The sequence below is a fragment of the Pseudopipra pipra genome, chromosome Z (assembly GCF_036250125.1).
Source record: "Pseudopipra pipra isolate bDixPip1 chromosome Z, bDixPip1.hap1, whole genome shotgun sequence".
NCBI lineage: Eukaryota > Metazoa > Chordata > Aves > Passeriformes > Pipridae > Pseudopipra > Pseudopipra pipra.
The window spans coordinates 43,777,892-43,803,287 of NC_087581.1; the positions used below are offsets into that span (position 1 = coordinate 43,777,892).

The 25,396-nt window shown below is 43.9% G+C and overlaps 2 protein-coding genes and 1 long non-coding RNA gene across 7 annotated transcripts in view; 2 read left to right on the forward strand and 1 right to left on the reverse strand.

The window, feature by feature from the left end:
- PGAP4 (post-GPI attachment to proteins GalNAc transferase 4) overlaps positions 1–10,904 on the forward strand; it is a 24,853-nt gene extending 13,949 nt beyond the window's left edge. For 4 of the 5 annotated variants that reach the window (XM_064640851.1, XM_064640850.1, XM_064640849.1 and 1 more), the window contains one exon: positions 5,152–10,904. In XM_064640851.1, coding sequence (XP_064496921.1) covers positions 5,281–6,468 — 1,188 coding nt within the window. In that variant the 5' untranslated portion in view covers positions 5,152–5,280 and the 3' untranslated portion in view covers positions 6,469–10,904. Of the gene's footprint in view, positions 1–1,959; positions 2,111–5,151 lie in introns of all 5 variants that reach the window. The other variant, XM_064640853.1, reaches the window with a different exon arrangement.
- On the reverse strand, positions 9,322–21,580 carry LOC135406536 (uncharacterized). The gene is made up of 5 exons (XR_010426320.1): positions 19,355–21,580; positions 13,493–13,604; positions 12,812–12,996; positions 11,974–12,077; positions 9,322–10,363 (listed from the first exon to the last, which is right to left on the reverse strand). It is a non-coding gene; the product is annotated as an uncharacterized LOC135406536 (long non-coding RNA).
- On the forward strand, positions 21,580–25,101 carry ALDOB (aldolase, fructose-bisphosphate B). Its single transcript, XM_064640854.1, has 8 exons — positions 21,580–21,695; positions 21,979–22,190; positions 22,699–22,753; positions 22,906–23,066; positions 23,266–23,349; positions 23,819–23,993; positions 24,132–24,331; positions 24,587–25,101. The coding sequence occupies exons 1-8, from the start codon at positions 21,584–21,586 to the stop codon at positions 24,680–24,682; spliced, it is 1,095 nt and encodes a 364-aa protein (XP_064496924.1). The 5' UTR covers positions 21,580–21,583; the 3' UTR covers positions 24,683–25,101.
- The last annotated feature ends 295 nt before the right edge of the window (positions 25,102–25,396 follow it).

Genomic DNA, 25,396 nt, shown 5'->3' on the forward strand with positions numbered 1-25,396 from the left:
ATCAAATTCCCTAACATACCCTTTTTTTTACCTCTGGCACAAAAGAAAAATGTAACTCCAAACAGATATGGATTGCGTAATTAATTTTAAAACCACATAAACCTTTGCATCATCTTCTAAAAGACAGCTCCTCACAAACCTTAAGTCTATCTGTTTAGCTATTATCTTGCAGAATTCTCTTCACCAGGCTGCTTTCCATTCCCACTTGATCTGATCTACTTTACTGACTGGTAGCAACACAGAAGAACATTGCACTGCAGGCAGGCTGCCAGGTAAAAGTCAGCAGCTGTTGAGAATGGGCTCCCTTAAGGTTTATATGGCAGAGGAAAATTAATATACATGAGAAGCAATATGGAAATTGGGGAAATAATTGTAATTAATATATATCCAGTTCATAGCCTCTTTCACTGGTGGCATAGTTTTATCCTGTTAGTTCAAATGAAATGGAGAAAGTATCATCCAGCTGCCACATCCACATACCTCGTTTCTTAGTTCAGTACCCAGTAAAATAGAATCAAAAAACAATAGCTGATCTCTTACCACTAAGGTCCTGCTGATTGTTTTTAAAGCACAGCTCCTTTTGTTTTCTAGGGAGCCCAACTCCCAGTTTGGCATCTGAATGTAATGGTCAGATCTGTAGGTGCTTGGCTTCTACTGGACACTGCTGTCGTCAAGGCAGGCCTGACACATTGCAGAAATATTGTCTGGCACCTGACCTACTAAAAGCTGTCAGAAAACAAGGGGAATTGTAGATGAGAAAAGCTGGCCATCTGGCCCAATAATAGGGATCAGCTCGTGGTAGGGACTTCAGGTTTCAGAATTTGAGGATATCTGTGCACCACATTCAGCTGTCAGCATGCATATAGGGAACAGGAGGAGGTCTGTGTGGCTCTTTGTGAAGACTGCATCAGTTTCCTCAGATTCAAGCAAGATTGTCACAGCAAGACAAAGGCCCTGTCTCTGCCAGAGGGAGTTAATGAGTAGAGATCTGGGTCCTGAGCTTGCTGCTGGTCCGTGTGATCTTAGGCTGGGGCACAGAAGTGTTTTCCACACAAAGGTTTCAACTTGAGATGCTGCTATAGGATCAATACACAATTGAAAACTACAGCTCGTATGAACACCTTCTGCCACTGCTGTGGCTCAGGTGGGGACTGCGACTGCCAAACTTTCTGTGATATTTTCCATGCCTTTGTTTCTCACAGAGACAACCCCGTAGCTTCTGACCCCACAACTTCATTCAGCTGTTTCTGTGGTAGGAAAGGAACATCTTTTCCCATTGACACTGAGAAGTGTAGATAGGTGAAAAGGAATCATTTAATATTGTAATTGTAAAGGAATAGTTGTGTCCTTGTCTCATGGAGCAGGGAGTAGAAGGCAGCTAATCAGGAACCTAAAATTTTTGATGCTTTGAAACATGTAGGAAACTTTTTTCCTGCCTGTGGGAATACCTCTGTGGAGAGGAATTTGGACCAGATGGAAAATCAGCTTTCTCTCAAAGCACGAACACAGCAGACGGTGTTCTGCACCCCAAAGAGGATATTACTCATTTTTCTACTCTCCCTCGTTTGTGCAGAAGTGACTTTTTCCTGAACAGTGTAATTCAGCCAAGGATTTAAGGGACTAGTGAAGCTAGGAACATAGATTTGGAATCAGGTGTTTGTGGAAGGAATCCTCATCATGAGGATCTAAGAAAAGGAACAAGCAACTTCTGTAGCTTTATATCACCACAACTTCTAGATATGTTTAAGCAATGGCTCAGCTCTACACAGAACGTGTATAAAGCTGATCTCCACTGCAAGTATTTATATGTTTGCAAAGTAATTGCTACTCAGGTTTAATATAGTGGGATTTCTTAAAGCACTATAAAATCCAATTCTGATTCTTGATTTTCCCCTCAGACTTCATTTTTTTTCTGTCTGAAATGCCTTAAAGAAAAATAAGATTTTTTTTTCCCCCTAGAAAGGGAAGAAGATGAAAATGACTGTACCAACAGTTTCTGAAAACAGAGTGGCTTCTGTGAAGTCAGAACCATCCTAAAGGATAGAAAACAGCCTGAACAGAAACTCTGATTCAAATCCTGTTGATAAGATCAAACTTCACCTCTGCAGAAGTAAGACATTTTTTATCTATATGGGAATTCTCAAGTTCCCAGTCTCAGAGACAGTACGTGGGAAGGAGGTCAGTGTCTTCCCTCTTTTCGAGATCCTTCAGCTTGGTTTTTACATGAATTGCAAAAATTTGACCAGATTTAATATGCTCCTGACCATTTTTAACCTCTGTGGTTATTTCACTGCCCAGGGAAAACAGCCTTTTCCTCTACAAATACACTAAGAGTGTGGCAGTCAGTGTGACTGCAAACAGCCCAGGCAGCAGAGGAAGACTGAAAGAGTTCCAGAAGTGTGTGTGTGATTGTTGTTTTCCTTGAGGCTCTCTAGAGTTGCAGAACCAGGATAAGAGTTCTGAGATCCTGAGTTCAGTTACTGATGAGGTGAAGCCAGGGTTAAATCATAAATTCTTGTGACTGTGGCTGGTTTCCAGTCCCCTTTTCCAGGGGCAGCTACTTCCTTGTGTGAAGCAGGAGATACCTCCAGATATGGTGATGCTCCCCTGCACCACCTCACCCACCCTGTCCCGAGCCAGGAGCTGGGACACCAGCAGATGGAGTCCAAGCACCACTTTCCCAACAGGAAGCGTGGGTGGAGAAGGGACTGTTGGGCTTCAAACTCTGCGTGAGTCCCCCTGCAGGGGCCTGGGAGTCACCTTCAGGTGAGCCTCACCCTTAAAAAACACAGGCTGCAGAAGAGCAGGACCTCAGGTGAAAATCTCATGAGGCTGCAGCTCCTCCAGTTCTGCTGGCCACCAGGGAAGACAGGACACCCCTTCTTCCCTCTTCAGTAGAAGATGGTATGAGGGAAGGAGGCCTCCTTGAGTGATTTAGCTTAGAAGGAACCTTAAAGACCAGCTAGTTCTAAGCCCTCCAGTGAGGGATGCCACTCACTAGACCAAGTTGCTCAGAGAATTATTAATTAAAAAATGCTCAAAGAATTATTAATGTATATTCATATATTCAGTGTATATTCCAAGAGCTCGCTGCTGTCTCACAGTTTTTTTATCTCAGATCTATGGCATAGCTGGCAGGTGGAAAGTAAACTTCTTTACTTCCAAAACCTAAACAACCTTCTAGCTTTTCTTCATCTCCTTTTCCCACTGTGGTCCTCACTTTCACATTTGGAGTCTGTCTCAGATACAGTGCCCACAGTGATGCTCATATCAAGAGGAGACTTAGGAGTACGCCAGTGTGAGTTGTAGAATATGATTCTGCATTTGTGTCTTTCCTTAATGCTTGTGACGGGTTAGCTGGAAAGCCCAGGACTTTGGATGAATAAATGGATTTAAATGCCAGGTCTTTGCATCTGATAGATTTCAGGTCTTCATGTCCTGAATCCTCATGACTGGGATTTCACAGCTGAAAGGCAGCCATCACCTTTAAGGCCTTTACGAGGTCCACTGGTACAATGCAATGCAGTGTCTGTGAAACAGGATCGTTTCACAATTGTTTCAAAAAGAAAAAAAAGCTATATGGGTGCAGATTCTCATGCATCAACATGTAAATTTGTTATTCCTATTTAATTACTCTAAATCTTTTCTTGAATCATAAGAGAGCACAACACTGACACCACAGTCTATTTAAGGATGCCTGTTCTCTATCAAATATTTGGAATAACTCCTGTATATATTTTCCATTAATCTTGTTAGAAGGCCTTTCATAGAATGTTGTCACATTCCCATATGGCAATAGGAAAAGGTTCTCTGAATCATAAAACCAGCAAATCTGTGACTACAGTAATGAAGGCAGTTTTGAAGTTCCCCCAGTCAGATCCTGATCTGTCTCCTCCAAGTAATTTCTTGTACAAGATCCGTTTTTCTGAGACAGAAGAGAAAAGCCATGATTTCTTTCTACCCACCCAACATTGCTTAAGCTCCTTCAGATGACAGTGCAGAGGAGAACAAAGAGTAACATTTTGGTCTAGGAGCACCACTTGATGATCAGAACTTGCTGAAGGCAGAAGGTAAAAGTCAGAGAAGCTCTCCACTGAAGACCCAGTGCACTCTGTCATCTTGGTGGGGGGGTATGGATAACTCAGTTCAGAAGGAGAGGGAATAGAAATTAAAGGGAGAATGAAACAGCAGATTAAAAAGGGAGATTAGTGGCACAACCGAATTTATCTGAACAGCCTAATTACCCTGATTTTGTATAAGCTTCTGACAGCCAGGCTGTGAGGTGTTCATGGCAGCCAGAGAAGCAGAACAGAAAAGCCAAATGTGGCAAACTCTAACTTTTGCAAAGGTGGATGTTTATTTAAAGTGTGTATCTGTACAAAAAATTTATATATTTATATGAATGTTTCAGTTTTAAATAAGAGGCATATACTTTTAAATAGCAAACTTTTAAATAAGAAATATGAGTCAGTGGCTCAATTGCAACATCTTGCTGTGCCTGTGTATTTCACAGGGTGTAGCAAGGCGGAGACATCTGAAAGAGACAGACAGGCACACAGGCACACACATTACACTTAGCATGTACATGGGCCCTTGGTGAAGTAAATTGGTGTCTTTGTTATCTGGCTTCACACTCCAGGGAGGAAAGTGAAAAAGCAGGCACTTGTAAGTGTGTGAGCAACAGAAGGGAAGCATGTGTCATTCCAGAGATGTAAAAGTTTGTCTCTCAAATACATGCTAGGCTAAGACACAAGGGGTTTGGCTGTGGTTCTTGGCTGTAACACAAATCTTACTGTGTCACTGTGACCAGAAAGTGCTATCTAAGTTCTCTGCCTTTAACAGGAAAGGATTTCCACACATCCTCCATTCACACTGTTGTTACAAGTTTGAAGCACAGTAACAAACACAACAAAGTCCTATCGAGCTAAGTTGGATCAGAGCTCCTACATGGTGAAAAGGCCTTAGGGGCACTTTGCTGGAAACTAAGTTTGGCTCATCTTTCCTAAACCTTCCAGGACTATTCTGTGATGCCCCCACCACAAGGGACTCCTAAAGGGCTGCGTATTTTGGCTTACTCAGTGACTAACCCCCTGCTTTCCATTTTCTCTGCCAGTTCCTATTTCAGTAACCATCATTTTTCTTCCTTTCTAGTCTTGGACAACTTGTGCAGGTTTGGCAGCCACTGCCCCAGTGATATCTTGCTATCCAGGGAGGAGCATGCACTGGAACCGAAGGATTGAGGGATGAACAGCACAGGAGTGCCCTCCTTCTGCAGCAGTTATGTTACACCAAGCCTGGCAGCTCTGTGGGAGGTGGTGCCGCTGGTCCAGCTCTGTTGTCCATCTTATCATGCTGACTGTGATGACATTCGGGGTGGTTGCCCCTTTGATTTGCCACCGGCTCCTCCACTCCTATTTCTATTTGCGGCGCTGGCACCTGAACCCCATGAGCCAGGAGTTCCTGGAGCACAACCAGCAGGAGGGACAGGATGCCCTCCATTACTTTGAGAAGATGCAGATACCAAATGCCTCTGAGGCCTCTGGCAGTGATGCCTTCCAGCCCTTGCTGCTGATCACCATTATCACTGTGCAGAGGCGGTATGATTTCCACTATGTCCTGCAAGTGGCCTCCCGCTTCCACCGCCTCCTCCAGGAATGTGGTGCACGCTGCCGGAGCCACCGCGTGCTCCTCTGCAACGTGGAGTCAGACCCCAGTAGCCATCAGGATGTCAGATTGCTGAGCAGCTTCTTTCCTATGGTCAGTCGTGACAGAACTGGAGAGAACCCTGACCCCAGAGTGAACCAGTTCGAGAAGGAGAAGCAGGACTATGTCTTCTGCCTTGAGCAGTCCCTGTTATCATACAACCCACAGTACATCCTTATAGTGGAAGATGATGCTGTGCCAGAGAAGGAGATATTCTCTGTCCTGCAGCACCTCTTCTTGGCCCGGTTCTCCAAACCATATCTCAGAGATGCTCTTTACTTCAAGCTCTACCATCCTGAGCGGCTCCAGCACTACTTCAACCCGGAGCCCATGAGGATCCTGGAGTGGTTGGGCCTGGGCATGTTGCTGGGGCCGGTGCTGAGCTGTGTGTACTCATGGGCACTGGGGCGGCCCAGCCCCAGCTGGCTGCTCGTGCTGTTCTTTGCTCTGTACAGCATGGCCCTGTCGGAGCTGGTGGGGCGGCACTACCTGCTGGAGCTGCGCCGCCTGCACCCCGCGCTCTACAACGTGGTGCCAGTCACCGAGTGCTGCACCCCCGCTATGCTCTTCCCGGCTCCCTCTGCCCGGCGTGCCTTAGGTTACCTGCAGGGGCTGCACTGCCAGCAGGGATTTGCTAAGGACACTGCCCTCTACTCCCTGCTGTGGGCCAAGGGGGAGAACGCCTATGTGGTGGAACCCAATCTGGTCCGGCATGTGGGAATGTATTCCAGCCTCCGGCTGAACAGCAGCCCAAAGCTGCTGTGATCTGTGCATGCCTTTCCAGACACAAAAGCCAGGGAACTTGCCACCGGGCAGAAGGGAAGTGTGCAAACTGGGATATTGTGCTGCTTGCACCGGGCTTCCTGTTCCTCCAAATGGACAAAGAATAACTCTCTTTAAAAAAAACAAAACACAAAGGTCCTTAAGAAAATCAACTTATATACATATAGACCCTATTTAATATATACCATGCACCACCTGGGAGGGGAGTGGATGATCCCAGCAGAAGGTGTGGGTTGCCCACTCTCCTTAACTGTTCTTAAAGAAAAGCTCTCACACCAACATGCACAGCTATCCTGCCTACTCTTCTGTACACTGATTACAAAATTTGCCTTAGGGCAACAGAAATGTGGGACAAAATGAATGTTTTAAATTTAAGCTAATGAGGACGGGCAGGCCTTATTTCCTCATCCTTACTAAGGTCTGATCTCTGACCTCTGTCTGTTTCAAAGCTGTGGTTTTGAGCAGACCCTTCAAAAGCAGAGGTGGTTTACGGGAACTTCCCCGCAAATTCTGTCTGGATGCTTAAAATTTTATGAAGCCTCTATTAGTTACTGTTTCCCCCTGCAGATCCTATCTGCACCTCCACCCTTCCCATTCTTTTTGTTCAGACCAGAGGCTCTTAAAACTAAAGCCTCTGCTGCTCCATTAATTGTCAACTCTGAGGGTAGGAATAGGAAAACAGAATCACATCCACTGGTGTTGCACAGACGGGTCACAAATGCACATTTTCGTTGATACACGACAGATGTTAATACACATAACAGGATTGATTGCTGTGCTGGTTGGTTTTATCACTAGTTGTAGTGAATCTAGCTCATTAAAGGAGGTCTTATCAGTCACTGATTGAACTTAGGTATTCAAGATTAATTTACCTTGCCTTCCTACCAGCACAGAGGCAAAGGAAAGATTAGATCAGGTGCTGCTGATGTGCAGGATCCTTGTTCATTTTGGAGCTGTAATTCCCATTTCGGCCTGAGTGGTGCATTCACTGCTCCTGGCAGGAAGCAAAACACCTGTTATCTGTTATCTCTTCACAAAGACAGGCACCAATAGCACAGTACATCAAGAGGCCACTCTAATAGTGACCCATTAACTTTGTGTGCCCTGGTTGTTAGGCATTTGGATAGGTACTTTGTACCAGGGAGGTGGGCACAGTTAAATATAAAACCATGCAAGTGACAAAAGATCTCATACAGATTGAAAACAGGCAAAAACTGTGTATATCTAATGAAAAGCCCACCTTGGCTATAGTGGGCTTTGAATCAAATTCCACTTATATGTGGAATTTGGTTGAACTGCTTTTAAAACCTCATTCCTAGCTTTAGAGTGAACCACAGACAATATTTTTGTTGAGTTTAGTTGTTTGGGTTTTTTTATTTTGGTGATGGAAGAGCTCTGCTTTGAATTTTCTTCCCGCAGGTCTCTCCTAGGTGATTTATGCCTTAACAGGTCTGCTTATAGGTGTGAAAGACTTAAAACTCCTGAGAAATGAAACCAAAGAAAATATCTGTCAGGACACTGTGGGTACCAGTTACACAACACAAACACATAGTGCAGGTTAGCACAGAAATGGCATCAGAGCAGTGCTTTGCTCTCCCAATAATCAGATGGAATACTTTTAGGACAGCTTTGGAAATCAGAGGTAAGTAAAAACTGCTGGTGGATTTCATGTCATTCCAAAGGCAAAGCACCTCTCCTGCCAGAGGACGCTGGAAAAATGGCACAGGCAAAATTCCCAGCTGCTGAAAACCCGAGGATACCAAGGCAGATGGGCAAACCTCTTCTCAGGCTTTACACAGGGTCAGGATGACAGGATTTGAGTGTTGTCGTGTATTTATTTCACTAAGTGCCTGCATATGCAACTTGTTTCTGCATCTTCAGCTTTGAATGTTTCACTGCTGACACTCTTTTTCTCTTCACTCTTTTATATCTTTGTGCTATACAAATCCAGGACAGTGCCCTGTTTTTTTCATGAGGGCCCATTCATATTCATTCTTGCAAAGATCTCACAGTAATGTACAATAAATGGGTCAGGGAATGAAAAAAGGAGGAGGGAAAAGAAACCAAGTAACTATATACAGTTACTAAATGTTTCCATATGGAGAAATTATTTATCCATTTGTCTCAAAAGTTATTTTCCTTGTTTGTCCGGTAGTACTTTGTCATCCCAAAAGTCCAGGGGAGGTCAATACTTTCACTGAGCCTCAGAGCTGAAAACTGAGAACACGAATTTGAGGCATCCCTTCTAAACAAGAAGACAATTTTCAGGTCATAAGAGATGAGAGAAGTTGACTGGGAGACCAAACAATATGCAGAGGGCCTGGGGCTTGAACTTCCAAGTGTGAGAGTTTCAGATAAACCAGTTGAGAACAAACTCCTTTGCGCAAGAAGCAGGTTAATTCTTTATAGCCTTCTGGAATGATTTTCTTAAGTGCACAACTTACCTTCACAAGAGGTGCTGCTTTTACCGAGCCTGCTGGGAGCTGTTTCTGAGTTACTGGTACTTGGGCAGTGCCCACCCTGCTAGTGGGGCATCTCAGGTAAGGGCTCCATCTGGTGCTGCTGCCTTTGACCTATCACAGGTAGAGTGATTTTTGTTCCTATTTTCTGTGCCACAAGTCAGAGAAGTGTACATCACCCTCAGAACAGAAAATGGGAGGTTACTGTGAATTCTTAATTCCTGTTGGATTTTGTTCTGCAGTTCAGGCAAAAAATGCAGTTTCAAACACACAAAAGCCTTTTCCCTCTCTTTTCTACCAGGGGAGAGTGGAGCTGAGTTGCTGTATCACAGGCTATATAAGTTCAAGGTATAGCATTAGCTTTTTGAAATGTGGCCTTAAGATTTTGGTTTCATTCACTTTAAAACAGACTTAGTGACTGTTTTTTAAACAAACTGTCATTTTTCTTGGGTGTTGGTTTATTCCCAATAGTTTGGAGACTATTTTTGAACACAGCTACTACTGCTTGCACAAGAGGATTCTTTCTTGATGGGCCAGCAGCAGGACTCAAGGCTTTATTGTCCAAGACAAGTTATTAAATTAGACCAAAACTGCATTTGTTTCCAAGACATGTCCAACATAAACATGATTCTGGCAGAACACAGGACATAAAATAACAGGTCTCTCTATTAGATTAGAAGCTCAAGAGGATTTTCTAGCTGCATTGAGAATCAATGTCTTAGTGAGAAGACACTGCATTTGAAAAGAGAAGGGAAAAGCCTTCCTTCCAGAGGTGAGGTGCTGTGAATCACTAGATTGGGTATTTCAACAGCAATTTGTCTGGATGCAGGCTAATTTTTTTTCTTTCTTTTTTTTTTTTTTTTAATAGTTATTTACAAGCAAACTTTCAATAAAATAAACAACCTTTCTAGTAAAACTCTGTTGTCCTTTTCTGTTTGTATTCCTGACTGACAGATCCATCTTTCCTTACCAAATTTGACAAGGAAAGATACTTCCATGTTCATGCATCTGCACAGATGTAATAATTTTGATTCTACAGCCACACAGGTTGAAAAGGACCTATGAAGGTCCATGGTCCAATTCCACACTCAAAGCAAGTCTTATTAGAGCAGAGTCCTCATGCTCTTCTCCAATCGAGTACTGAGGCATTTTAGCAGGGACTTGAGATAAAATCGAGCTCTGAGAGCTGGAATTTAACCTTAGCTTACATTTGTATGGAGAGGGTACATATTTCACAAAATAAGAAAGGTAATTTTCTGTGGGAGACAGTTGTAGCTACAAAGGCATTGGCAGTTTCTCTCCCAAAGGCAGAGTTTTGTTTTGTGTTATTTCCACACCAGCTTTGCAGACATCGTATCCAAATTCAGCAGGTGGCAGGGCCCAACCTGTGGTTCTGAATAATCTTCAGTAAAACACATCTGCGAAAAATGTAGAGAGAATTAGGTACTCTGTGGTCTGTGCTTTCTCACTACATGTGTCTCTGTGCTGAAGAAACTTCATTCCCTCAGAGTATCTGTCCTCCGGGAGAATCCACCCCATCAGCCTCTTTATCCATGCACTTACAGGCCAAGCAACATCAATGTCCCTTTCCACAACTTTGTTCTTCATGGCAAGCTATGAATGCCACTTTCACAGCTGTATAACAACAGTGATTTTTAAATGTTGATGATGAAAAATAAGACTTATATTTTATTGCCCTGTTACATAAACCTCTGGACAGCTGTGCCTGCCTTCTCTTTGAATTTCTGCCATGGTATCCAGTGTTCCTGTAGTGGTGCAGAAACCACATCTACCATGGTCTTTTCAGCAGGCTGATTCATTCCAGACATCTGTTGGGGTTTGTGTTTTGCAAACTGTATGCAAATATTAACATGCAGCACCTGATTGTGCTTTTTTGGGGGGACTGTGTGCCGACTAGAAAAACAGGTAATAAACAGTTAAGTGTCTCCTTCTACAGAAGCTAGTTGTTTGCCTACTTACTTTTTCGGAAACAAAAGTCAACAGAAAAGCACAGAGACCAGTGTCATCACAGCACTTACCTTCATGTCCTGTTACAGGTGGTTTGCAAAGCCCTGAAACGTTGCCTCAGGCAGCCCGATTTAAAGTCGTATCATGGTTTGCTATGCTCACTATGGAAATTATTACAAAGATTTGGGTTCTGATAACTGTGATGTTGTGTGCTTGCCTATTTTTCATTCCAAGTCATGGTGTTCATTGCAGCCCAGCTTTAAGTCGCACAGAACAAAGAGGAAAGCAAACCCTCCCTTGTTCAGTCCCCTTGGTGGGCTCTGTGGGCATGATTCTGTTCTGCCCAACAACCCCATATGCCCATGATGTTCATGTCTGTGGAGCCAAAAATAGAGGGGAATTTCTTTTGGAGGGGTTAAGCCAGGCTCTCCACATTGGGGGTGAAGGCTGTAGGCGAGTGGGGAAAACAAACTACTTAATAAACAATACCTCTGATTAGATAGGGATGAACAAGCTGGACTTTGAGATAGTTGAGCAAGACTGCAGAGTACAGAAAACAGGAAACATCCAGCACAGTGTGGAGAGGTGGGCAGGAGACAGACTCAGCTTGGATTAGACTTTAACCCCATCACGCAGACAGCAGCCTCTCGGGGCCACAGAGCCAGGTGTTTTTCATGTGGATGCATATGATTCTTGGACATGCTTCCAGCTCCCACTGTTTTTTTCCATTCCATTTCAATACCTTTTACAGGTCTGACCACGTCCAAAAGTGTTGATAAGGTTAAATAGTATTTCATTTACAGAGGGAAGCTTTAAGCTTTTAATTTTTCTCTTGGTGACCGTGTCATTTCTGAAATTGCTTCATCCATTTCTTTCATTGTTCTTTCTCAGATATACTACAGTTTGCCTCTCTTCACATTTGCCTATTATTTGTTTTTAAAATGCTAGTTCATTTGAGTAATTAAACGCAAAAACAGTATCAGAATTATTCTGGTAGAACCAGACAGAAAAAAACACAATCTCCAACCTGGAAGAATATAAGCAATTCAAAACTTTTTACCTGTTGCCTTTAAACCAGACTTTCCATTGATTATAATGTACTTTATCCAGCAAGACTTCACTCAGAATTTCAGTGCAGAACTGGCAGATCCTTTGACAGCAAGGCTGGATGTAAAAAGGACGGCAATTAAATTAACTTCTACTATGAACACCTGGTACTTGCATTGTCAAACTCCAGAAAGCAAACCAACAAATTAAGACCTAAGTAATAACCCAAGCCATCTGTGAATACAGTTTTTAGTATTCTTTAACATTTTAAATGCATACTTCTGTCAACTTTTGTATGGTGATTTCATATGGAAAAGTCAACACCAGCAAAATTTCCAAGCCATTCAAACAGAAAATACTTATGTTCTGCCATAGTTGTGAGAGAAAATGCCAGACATTTGTTTTAACTTTAGCAGTCTCTTTTATACCTAACTACTATTTTCTGTTTCATGCTATAAAAGGCACAACGATGAACATTTAAGCTCTTACTAGTTATGCATCTTGTTTGCAGTGATGTTTCAAACACAGATTTGAACAAGCTGTAAGGTTTTTTATATTGCAAGACAGTTTATATCAGCTTTCTCATGAACACATAAAAAAGCTATAATCTGTGCAGAAACTCCTCAATCGCTGTATTTGGTTAGGTACGTGTATTTGGGGATGAGGAACCCCAGGGATGCATAGAAGGCATGGTCCTTCCTCTGAAACTGAACTCCCACTGGCAACCCTGCAAACTGCAAAAGACAAACCCAAGGTACCACCACAATGGGTGGCAACATAAACAGCAATGAATGCTACAAAATGTGTTTGTTTCACACTATTAAGGAGCCACTTTGTCACAAAGTGGTTACCTGGACCCCTCAACATTTGTCTGCATGGCATCTGCCTCTCTTTGCCTCTTGTTTTCTTGGTGTTCATGGCCACAAATCCAGTCTCTGTTCCCATAATGTCTGGGTATAGCCCCCTCTACTCACACCAGCAGACAGCTTCTGTCCAGCCACAGCCCTAGGGCTGCACCACCTTAGTCTGAAAAAGGCTTAAGCAGAAAAAGAAGCCATTAAAAAAATCAGTTGAGTCACTGGAAAGGTGAGTGAATTGGCAATACTGAGTTTAATCATGAACTCCATGACACAGGCTTGCAACTTGGATAATACACCAATTTTTTTCACAGAATGATTATTGCAGGCAATGATTTGTACTTTTTATGGACCAGGTTAGTTGTTTGGTTAAATGCAAGTACGCTGCATTCCCCTCACGACGCAAGCTTATTCCTCTTATCATTTAAGGATACACAATACCACTATAACCTAATTTTTAGAGCTATAAATATTGTATGATTACTTATGATGAAAGTATGTACTCTTTTCCATTTTAATATCACTGCAATTTCTGGTCACTGTCATGGGTCTGCATGCTAACAGGACCAAACCTTACAGTGACATCATCCAGCATAATTCCTCATTCCATGTTCTTGCCTGAAAAGGCTCCCATTCCTAAACTAAGTGGAAAAGTTAACCATCATGTCCACTCACCTTTTTATCTCCTCACTCCTCAAAATCTCTGCTAGGACCTGTAATCCTAGTACTTGGAGTGCTGAGTGTTGGCTCAGAAGGTCTAGAAAGGCACATATCAGTAATTATCCGCCTGGAAAAAAGATATATATATACTTCTGAAAGACATAAGAATGCAAAGTGGGCTAGAGGAGATTATCTAAAGTGGTTTCTAAATATCAGACACTGATTTTTTTTTCAAGAAGACTCCCACAGATTTTCTCTAATAGGCTGTCAGACCATATCACAGATGACACTGGGAAAGAAACACTTCCAAGTACTTTTGTCCTGTGACAGTTTCTACCAAACCAGGAGCGACAGGACTGAAATTCTGATTTTTTTCTGTGGCCCAGTATGACACCTTCTTGGTCTCAAGAGGGTCTTAGATACTGTATTTAATTAAAAATATTTTAATCTATATTGGATGCCTCTGTTGTGGTGGAGAAGCTTTAGTACATCATGGGTTTTGTCTTTCTGCTAGGATGGGAGAAATGGAATGTAAAGTGAACACTGTAAAGCAGGGAAGGCTTTATGTGCATGTTATGTGGCACAGCATTCTTCAGCAAAAAGGTATGGATCAGGAAGGACAACATTAAAGAAAACAAAGGAACACAAGCACAAGGCCTTCAGCTGGACTGCATTCTCAGCTTTTTCACTTTATGCTGACTGTCATAAAGTGCTACTGCTGGCAGCATGCAAGTTGCTGAGATTGCCTACAAGTCCAGTAAAGGCTAAAGGTGTCACTGCATGAGCCAAACAAACTGAGAAACTACGTCATTCCCCAGGCAAATACTGGGTCTTTGTGGTAAAAATGTGCCAATGTCCAAGGTTGCTGTGTTGTTGCTGAGGGTATGATGTTTGCATAACAGTCCCTGCGCTGCTCTTCCCTCCAGGAAAATGACCTGCAATATGGAATATGGGGGGAGAGAATAAAACAAATAATCAACCTCCCTGGGTCTGGGGAATAGCTGGAGCATGGTTTCATGTAAACTGGAGCGCTAATACACTATTTATACAGCATCAGTATTTTTCACAGAAAAATTTTGCTAAGCAATTGAGAAGTTTGTATGTCATTGCCATGTGGGTGGATCTTTCAATGGAATTTTGGTGGAAAATTTGGCTTGCAGTTGTGCACCTCAATGTGGGCATATTTTGTCTGATGACCATCATTCTCACGCATACACTGGGTTACAGAACATCAGAGCTTGCTGTTTTATTAACCCTGATGCTGTAGCATCACATTTTGCCTTTCCACATACTAACTGGAAAAGGAAAATATGTTTCCATGCTAAATTTTCCAGTGAGGAAGAGCAGTGTAACACTTATGAAGCCACAGAAATGATACCAACTCATGCCAATTAAAGATCTGTTGCATTGTTTCTGTATTTTGTTTTCTACTCTTCCTTCCTGCACTGAGTAGTTTCCTAAGTATAAGCTTTCAAAAGATCTAAACCTAAACACAAAGCTATGCCCAAGATCCCTGTAAACAATTTCCATGGTTCCTCTTGCACTTCTTTTCGGTCTGTTTTAGGAGGAGGAGGAATAATTTGAAATAACTGGAAAACACCTCCATTTCAGTGCATGGTAAATGGCCTTATATATACACAGGGGAGGGAAAAGGGAAGGAACAGCAGGAGAATGACCAGGTCCCATTGGAGGTGTGTGGTGGTGGTCTGATAGCCAACGACAGACATCGAGCAGTGACACCTCCCCAGTCAGCCTGGGGAGGGAGGAGGGACAAAGAAGGAGAGGGGGTGGGAAGCTGTCAAGAATTTTATAAAAGTTAGTGATTAGAAGGACTGAGTATCTTTGCCTGCAAACACCTCACCAGAAGCTTGTAGCAGCAGAGGCACTGCCTACAAAAAAGTAAGTATAATAATTTAGTTTCTAAACTGTAAAGGTGGTATGTATATCAGCAGCTGAGACCTGGCATGTTTATCTACACTGGGCTTGGAAAGTTGTTTTGATGTTGTTTTTATTTTTTTGTTCCAGGAACAGCTTGTAAGAATTAAGCACTCAGCCATTCTGCAGTGGTCTTCCAAAGTGACCTATTTGTTGCTAACACTGGCTTTCTGACTTAGCTTAGTCACTCAGAACTCCTGGAATAAGTGAATCCTTAGTCTAAGGGGACTAGAGCAATATCATACCTGCATTGCTTTCTGTTGCTTTGTTTTGTATTTGGTTTATGCTTGTGGCAGACCCAAATTTATGTTTTGCAAGGAGAATAGAGAATGACTGCAGAAGGCAGCTGGTCCTGACAGGCACCAGTGCTGACAGAAGTGTAATTATGTTGTGTTCATTGTGCAGCTTCTTCTGAAGCATTAGTGCAGTAGTGTGGATAAGATCCTTTGGCAGGGGGGTGTAGGATGGTCTGCAGTGCAGGAAAACAAAACCTGCTTTTGCATTAGGCTGTAACCTCTCCAGCTGTGAACAGACAGCTTCAGGAAATTGCTCAACCAATAAAAATCCTCACTGAGTCTGTGATCTTCCATCACATTCTCAACATGTGCCTAGAACCCAAAACTACTTTTAGCCCACTTGAGACCCTCACCACTTCCCCCGCCAAGACTGCAATTCTCATGCAAGTCTGACATCATTTTATTACCTTCTCTGAGAAGAGCCCAGCCCTGAAATGGGGGTACATTTGCTCAGAACTTGAGTGTGGCTCTGAGGCTAACATGGGAGTCAGGACAGGAGATAGGATGTTGAACCAAGGTCCCTAGACAGAACTTGAAGATAGTAAAAAAGAATTCACCGAAGAGAGCGAAAAACAACCAGGCAGTTTACCATCAAATATGCCCCAAAGGACCTATCGAGATAGTGAAATAAGTATGTCAATCAAAAACATTTGTCCCTTTTCCTAGGTGACAGAAGTCTAAGTATCTCTTTTCGTCCCTTACCCTTGAGACTTTTTAGAACCCAGAAATGAAATTTTGCTATACTAAAACCATCACTGTCAATGCAAAGATGATGGGGGAAACATCCTGTTCTTTCCTCAGAGCTCCTTCCTACATACAGGAGGCATTGCTTCTACTTCTACCTGAAGCAGGTACTCACAGAGAGTCACAGGGTAATTCAGGATGAAAGGGACATCAGAAGGTCTGCAATCCCACCACCTCCTGCCCAAAGTAGGGTTAGACACGAGGTGAGACCAAGGTGTTCAGGGCTTTATTCAGATGTGCCTTGGCAACCTTCAAGGATGGAGACACCACAGCCTCCTTTTCAATCTGCTCCATTGCTTGGCTGTCCTAACAGTGAAAATTTTTTCTTCATATCCAGTCCAAATCTCTCTAGTTTCAGCTTACGCCTGTTGTCTCTCACTGTCCCTGCACATGCCACTGTGAAGAGCCTGTCTCTGCCTGTGCAATCACCAGTCTGTAGGTGCTGGGGACTGCTGAGAGGTCCCCCCGAAGCCATTGCTGTCTGAGGCTGAACTGGACCCATCTCTGCAGACTTCTCCTCACAGAGCAAGTGCTGCAGCCCCCAACCCTCTTGGTGGCACGTGTTGAACTGACTTACTTCAGTTTGTCATGTCTTTCCTGTACTGCAGGGACCCAACACTGGAGGCAGTACCCAAGTGTAATCTAAAGAGTGCTGAGCCAAGGGGGATAACCCCTGTCCTCCTCTAGGCTGGACTCCTGCTCACACAGGATGCTTGGGCCCTTGTTGCTGGCCCCCTGTTCAGCTCAGTGACTGACACGGCCCTGGGCCATCCCCAAAGAGCTGTCCCCCCATCCCACTAGTCCTGGAGGGATTGCTGCCAGGGCTCTGTGCCCCAGGCAGTGACTGGGCATTTGTCCTGACTGGACTTCATGAAGCTCCTGTTGGCCTCTTTCTTCCCCCATCCAGGTTCCTCTGGATGGCTACCCATCAAACAAGTGTATCCATGAGTCCTGCCAGCTTGGTGTCATCTGCAGGTTGGCTAAGGATGTGCTCTCTCAGCAGGACGGGGCCAGGCTTGCCCAGCAACTCATACCCACCTGTTTTCACAGTGCCCGAGTAACCAGACTTACTGAGGAACAGCTCTTTAATGGAGGTCCACAGAGAAGTGAGGCCAGTAACTTGATTTATCCACTGCAATGAGAATACAAGGTGCCTAACCCATTACATGTCTGTCTCTCCCAAGCATACAAGTGTAAAAGAGGAGTAAATCCAGTCAGGTCAACACTGAGCCTACATGAAACAGGCTAAACTTTTGAATACTCTTCATTCTCCCTATCAACTGTATTTATCCATTTATATGTTCCACATCTGCTTCTTCAAACCCTGCTCCTTGGAAGCAGAGTCTTTTGTGTGCAGAGTTTGTATTGCTGACTGTCAGAGATGGAGACGCCACAGCCTCTCTCTTTATTAGTAATTGATCAGGAAAAGCTACATGCATGAGATACAAACTGTAGTTTGAGAGTTTGGTCCTGCACTTTTGGAACCAATTTTATAAGAGATGGCAATGAAGAGACCCAAGAAAAAAATTTACAGATTCTGATCCAACCTTTCCCATCTGCAAACGAGGACTCAGGTGAGGTTTTTTGTAAGATTAGAAGATGTCACTTGAACTGTTTGGAAAGAAAAGACACCAATGGAGTATTAATGTTTCTAAGATGACCAGAAGGTAAAATGTAACATTGTTCCTTCTGCTTTTTGTCTTGACTATGCTCTCTGGGTCTCAATATTATCAGGATACAGTGCTTGTGCTGATATCCATGAAGATACTTCCCCTCTTCCTTTATGGTAGCTGAGTAAAGGATGAGATTTCATGAGTAAATATTTACTTTTACAACTGTTCTATCCCCTTTCCCCTACCCTCACCTCCTGCTGGCCATGAGCTGGGGACTGAACAAAACTTTGATTGCTTAATGAGCTGCTGGAACCTGACAAACACTCCAGGTAGCCACAAAACTGGTTTGTTTTTTATTTGGTTTTGTGGTTTGGTTTTGTTTTGCACTCTGCGTAGTTTTACTGTTTTGTGGGTTTTTTTCTTCTAATTTTAGAAAAAGCTATGTAAGCAGTTACTACAAAGAGAATGCATTGTATTAATGCAATGTAAAATCAACATGAAATCACTTGAGCTTCTGACACTTAGCCCACAGCCTAAAATGGGTAAATAAAAACAAAAATTCTTGAAAAACTGGTGGGACAACTGGTGGGACAACTCCCATGTATTGTTACTGATATCACAGCTCATTTGAGCTTTTTTCTTCCTGGAAAAGTTGACAAATTCAACAGATAAATAAGGCAAATAGACAAATTTGTTCTTAGAAGACTGAAATGAGCTGTGCAGCTCTGGCAGCCTGGGCACAACTGTTTTTCCTCAGGACCTGTGAGGTGACAGGGGAGACGTTAATGTTTCTGTGGATGTGGTAGGAGCTTGCTCTTTACAGGGTAGCTGTATGAAACATTACTGAAGTGTAAGGCTTCTCCACTCCCCTTTAAATGCTCAGAGCAGGACCTTACAGCAGAGACACCCTTTTTGAATCCAACCATGAAGATCCTCAGAAATTATGCTCCTCATGAAAGAATCACAGCAAAACAAAATCCTAAATCAAGGGGACTTGAACATTCTGCACCCTTGAGCTATTATTAGGTTTACAATTGCTCTTTTGCTCTCATTTCTCCATCATTTCAGCTAGAAACACTGTGCCTTTTATTCATCCTTGTAGCTCAACAGGGTAGCTGGAAACCACTCACCAAAGCCTTAAAGATAATTTTGGGAAGACTTTTGGCAAAATTCCACCTACTGCTTCACACTCAATGAGATCTTTGCATAGAAACTGGAACTAATCTGCTGTCTTCCAATTCATCCTTGTGGAACTACACTGTATGGTTTCAGCTTCTCAGAGTACTCACTTGGAGCAGCATTATTTGCTGAAAGCTTGTATTTCTGTACTTCTGTGCTTTGCAGGCTGGCTTCGAGTGATAACTGTCTCTTTGTTATCTTTAGGGAAACACTGGAAATAAGTAAGAAAGAGCAGACATTAGTCTCACTGTTTATTGCATTGCTGGAAAGAAAATGTGCCCACAATAACATGACTAGAGCAACTGGTGGTCTTCCAGTTCAGGTACAGGGATTAAAGATTACCTGGATACACCCCCTGGTGCTGCAGCACAGCTCCAAACTGCAACTCTAAAATCCCACCCCTGCTTTAGAGATTCATTAACTTTGACCTTGGACAAGATCGTACTTTTGCCAGGTCACAATTTTCCAGTCTTTTCCACAGATACTGTGAACCACTGGAGTGATTCCTCATCATTTTGCAAAACCACTTATTTAACAGTACAGTGGTTTTACCTGAAGTGCTCACCACCCAACTATTACAGTAATCATAACAACAAGCCAATTTCCTCTTTGAGACATATCTGACACAGACAGCAGGTGAATGACAAGGAGGGTTACAGGTGAACTGAAGTAGCTATGCAGCATAAACCACAACTTTTCAAGTTCTTCTGAGGGGGCTGAACAGGCTGAGAGCTGGGAGTGATGGAGCAGTGGTCAGCACAGTAGAAGGATGTTTCCCAGAGCTCTGGGCACAGCCAGATACACAAAGAGAGGGGCTCAGATGAGCTTGCTTCTGCAGGAACACAGCAAGAAGGCATTTCAGCCCTTGGGGAGGGAGAGAACTTTCCCTCATTTGACTCAGTCTTCATCACGCTCTCCTTCAACTCCCCTCTAAACCTGGAATGACTCACCTTTGATAATCTGCATAGGAAAAATTCTGGTCTCAGCTCACAAAAAGGTAAAGACATCTGTACACTGCATCTGGCTGGTCTGTACTGGCAGACAATGCCATTTGAATCTTGCATGATTACATTTCCAAAGTATCTTCAGCTATGAATCAGAGACATGGATTTGTAGCTGCCACCTGACTTGTGATGGCATGGTTGCCAGAAAATGTTGGCACCATTTGACATGCTGTACAGAACTCTGTACCCTATCATGAGTAGCAGACAGATTGTTTACCGTTTCTCCCCATTCTGCCTTTCAGCAGGAAGAACAAGGCAAGGATTCCCTGGTGACATGGCATCTGTGTGCAGGGAAAGAGGAAGTAGGACTTGGCTGCCTAATGCTTATATAGGGAGAAATATGTGCTGGTCATCTCTGTTGAAATGGGAAATGGCATGTTCTCACTCATCTCTCGGCTGACTTTGGGAGTAGAAAATGCAGACAGTGTCCAGAGCCCTGCCCTTTTGGAGGAAAACTTGATATTGGTGATCTTTTGTACTACCGGGGATCTTTTTGTTTTTAATTATTCACCTTGTGGATTTAGCACCCACTGACAAAAACATGAGTGTTACTTTAGCTATCACGTCTAATAAATTGAAGGAAGAGAGTCTTTCTGGTTTGGGCTTACAGGCTTATACACACAGAAAAGTAACTTGGACTATTTAGATGATACTAGAAACTGTAATTTAATGGCATATAATCAAAACTTTTATAAGGCCAAGAATTTTGTCATATCAAGACAGAATTTGGGATTTCATATGCTGGGTATCTGCAGCTGGTAAGCCTCTGCCACAGCTGAAAAGATAGAAAAGAGGAGTGAATCCTTCTAAGCCCCTAGATCTTCTATAGAGGAAGCAATTAACTGCAGTTCTGAAAGCAGCCGTGGGGAGGAGAAACACAGAGCAAAGCAGGAGGGTGATGATGGAAAATCAACTACTGACAACACAGGACAGAAAATGGGAGAGGGACAATGTTAGGAAATGTGTAAAGTAAGCGATGGAATAATTGGCATTCTACTTATGGGAACCAAAAAGTGTCCAGAGTCAGCAGTTTGCATACTTGTTACTTGGTGCATGTTTTTATTACAGACTGACCCTTTATTCTCTCAGCAAATCCAGGTAAAACACAGAGTCTTTCCCACTTTGGCTATGGAAGGATGTGGCAGGATGTGGCTCCCACACTTCTCTCTTCTGGTTTTGCCAGACACACCAAGCCAAGAAGAACTGAAATGGATTTCTGGGCATATTGCTTAAGATAACATGGACCAGACAAGCACCAAGAGCCCTCCAGTGGGGTCTCTGATTCACAGTCTCCCCCAGCTGGTAACAGTAATTCTCTTTCACAGATAAGTCAACATGACCCACCAGTTCCCAGCGCTGACTCCAGAGCAGAAGAAAGCTCTTTCAGACACTGCTCAGCGGATTGTGGCTTCAGGAAAGGGGATCCTAGCTGCAGATGAATCAGTGGGTTAGTTCTGCTTATCAATCAGTTAGCAGCATCCAAGAATTTTTCCTTTTAATTTTGCTGCATGTTTGAAACCAGTGAAGTAAATGAAAGACCCTTAAAAACTGAGCAGTTGTCTGAGCAGAAATAGCCAGTCTGGGCTGCAGCTGTGACAACAAAAGCTTACAAACTGTGGGTTGGGAAGGGAAGCTCTAAATCAAGATGCAGTTCCTTACTACACACTGGGACCAAGAGGAGGCCAGCCAAGCCTGAATCCTCTTGGTCTGGCCATTGTCCACCTCACTAGGTACCATGGGGAACAGGCTGCAGAGGATCAATGTGGAGAACACAGAGGAGAACCGCCGAGCTTTTAGAGAGATCCTCTTCTCTTCAGACACTTCCATCAACCAGAGCATTGGGGGAGTCATCCTCTTCCACGAGACTCTCTACCAGAAAGACAGCAGTGGAAAGCCATTTCCAGCACTCATCAAGGAAAAAGGCATTGTGGTGGGAATAAAGGTGAGTACCTGTATTGGCCTGACTGGCATCATAACCCTGTTTGAAGAGAAAATTTATATATGGAGCTGCACTCTCTCCTGAAAAATACTTTTTTTTGGTGTGTAGTTTGTTTTAAAATGACTAGAAGATCTCAACCACCATTCTCTGTGTTGCTTTTGTGCACATTTGCATTAGACACAGGAACTTTTCATACACCAGCTCCCATTTACTCACCATTCACTACAAATAAGTCCCTCCATGCAGTAACCCAAATCCAGTTCTTTCTGCATCTAACAGAGCTTTCAAGCTATTGTCTTTTGCCATCTACACACTGCCCCTTCCTCGGATCCAGCTCACTCCTTTTCTTCACCTTTGCTCCAGCATTTCCCTCCTTTGCATCCTGAGGATGTTCAGCCCCACACTTTACTCACAGTCAGCCTGCAAAGGCAGACTAGCCATGGGTAAGAAGATAAGGAGGAGACTTATTCCCACTTCTCTGTAACCCTTCCTCTTTTTCTGATCTCCACAGCTGGATAAAGGCACAGCACCTCTAGCAGGAACAAATGGAGAAACCACTATCCAAGGTAAGGAGAGATCTAAGGAGCCTAAGCTACAACCTGTGCAGCAAAAGCCATGGGGTGACTCCCCTGAGGCACAATCTTGGCTGGTGTCAAGGCACTAGTCAGAGCTCTGAGTTGAAGAACAGCTCTCAGAGGAGCTCTGTTCCCCCCTGCAGGGCTGGATGGGCTGGCTGAGCGCTGTGCTCAGTACAAGAAGGACGGTGCTGACTTTGGCAAGTGGCGTGCGGTGCTCAAGATCACCAGCACAACACCCTCCCAGCTTGCCATCCAGGAGAATGCTAACACCTTGGCACGCTATGCCAGCATCTGCCAGCAGGTACCTGCCCTCCAGCAACCTGAGGTGCTGCTGCCCCTTCTCACTGTTCTCTGTGATGACACACTAGAAAGGAGGATCTCTGTGAGGGTTTGGGGAAGGACGAGGAGGAAGGACAGCATGGGAGGAAGAAATACCACCAAACAACAAGAGCAGTTTTTCTTCCATAGCCCTAAAGATTTCCCTGTCTTCCTTTTCTTAGCATGGCTTGGTGCCCATCGTGGAGCCAGAAATCCTGCCTGATGGAGACCACGATCTCCAGCGCTGCCAGTATGTCACAGAAAAGGTAAGGGATTCCTTCCCCCTCACAAAGATAAACTTTGTGCAGTTTGTGCTCACAGAGCTGAAAGAGATTTGACCAGAAAGGGACTTCATAACTGCACCACAAATATGAGCTGCTTACAGACAACTAATGAGTTAATAGCACATGCAAGAGTATAATCCATGCTTTTGGACTTCCACTGGACTGATGATATAAGCATCCTCAACCTCAAAAAAGATGGATCAGGAGCAAAACCAAGTACTGCAGTTTCAGTACCTCAGTTTGCAGGGACAAATGTAGTAAATATGAAGAGTGGTATCCTGGTCATCTCAAAAGCAGTGGTATCTCCACAACTGCAACCCCTGAGATAAATTACACATCAGAAAGCAGAATCCCATTTGATTTTGTAACATTCCCAAAGAATAAACTGTCCTGCAGCTGGCTGAGGTAAAGGTTTGAGCAGAGGTCTGTATTCAATCCCCCTGTTTTCCAGGTTCTGGCTGCCGTCTACAAGGCCCTGAATGATCACCACGTGTACCTGGAAGGGACTCTGCTGAAACCCAACATGGTCATGGCTGGGCATTCCTGCTCCAAGAAGTACACGCCTCAGGATATCGCCGTGGCAACTGTCACTACCCTCCTCCGTACTGTTCCTGCCGCTGTTCCCGGTGACTCCTGACTCATTCCTATGTTTCCATTCCCACTGTCACTCTTGCTGGCCCTGCTCCTACCTCTGGTGTGCAAAGCTCAGGGGTTGAGATGGCTGGAGCAGTCCATTTCTAAACCTCCAAACCTCCTGCTTGCAGGGATCTGCTTCCTGTCTGGAGGCCAGAGCGAAGAGGAGGCTTCTGTCAACCTGAACGCCATGAACCAGTCCGCTCTGCCTAAGCCTTGGAAACTGACCTTTTCCTACGGGAGGGCCCTGCAGGCCTCTGCCCTGGCTGCATGGCTAGGCAAAAGCGAGAACAAGAAGGCAGCACAGGAGGCCTTCCGCAAGCGGGCGCAGGTATAAGGCTCCCCCCTCCGGTAGCGGGAAGAGCTGCTCCCCATGAAGGGAGACCTGCTGTCACCTTCCAAAGGCTACTCGTGATCCCTCTCCTCCTGGTGCTTCACATTCACCAGGGGTGTTACTCTATTGTTTCTGCCTTGGTTAATTGCTTGATTATTTCTTACTTGGTTGCTCCCACTGGTTACTCTTTGCATACCTGCTGCTCTTATGCCACACTGACTGTTTTCCCCCTCCTTTTGCTTTCTTTTTCAGATTAACAGTTTGGCTTGCAGGGGACAGTATGTCCTGTCTGGGAAGACTGACACAGCTGCCACGCAGTCACTGTTCACTGCCGGCTACACCTACTGAAAGTGCAGGAGCCTTCCTTCCTCCTGTCCCTTCTCACAAGGTGGAAGGTGTTCAGAAATGAAAGAAAAACGTAGAAATCTAATTTCCCTTTACCCTACACCAAGCTGGAGATAAAATGGATAAGATTTCTCTCCGCCCTTCACTCCCACAATTTACCAAGGGGATATTCTTGTTTCGTTTGCACATTCCAAGGAAAGGGAATTCTTTCCGAACAGCAAACAACAGCTGCCAATGAGTCACGAACCCAGTCTCCTCCCCAGTCTGATATTCAATCCCTGGAATAATAGGCAGATTAAGTAGTTCCCTGGCAATTCAAACACACACCCTTGCCTATTACCACATTTTGCAGCCAAAATCTTGACTTATAAAACCTGACTCTGTATTCAATCATGGCAATAAAACAGTAATTGAAAAACTAATCTCTACCTCATAATTCTCTCTTTTTTTTAATAAACTTTATAGTGTTTGTCACGCATATTGTGTCTTTGCAAAGATTAAAAAAAAAGCGTTACAGCTGGTGAGTTTGGGAAACCCAGAGGATATCAAAGGGGAATAATCCAATAGTGACACAGCTGCAGAGGTTAATCCTGCTGAACAAAGGCACAAAAAAACTTGAGAGGTGTACAAGGGACTCAGGCCACAGACAAACAACTCTTCCTTCAGAAGCTTCTCGTGTCCCTGGAGAGTCATGGTTGGCGGGATGAGGCTGCACCA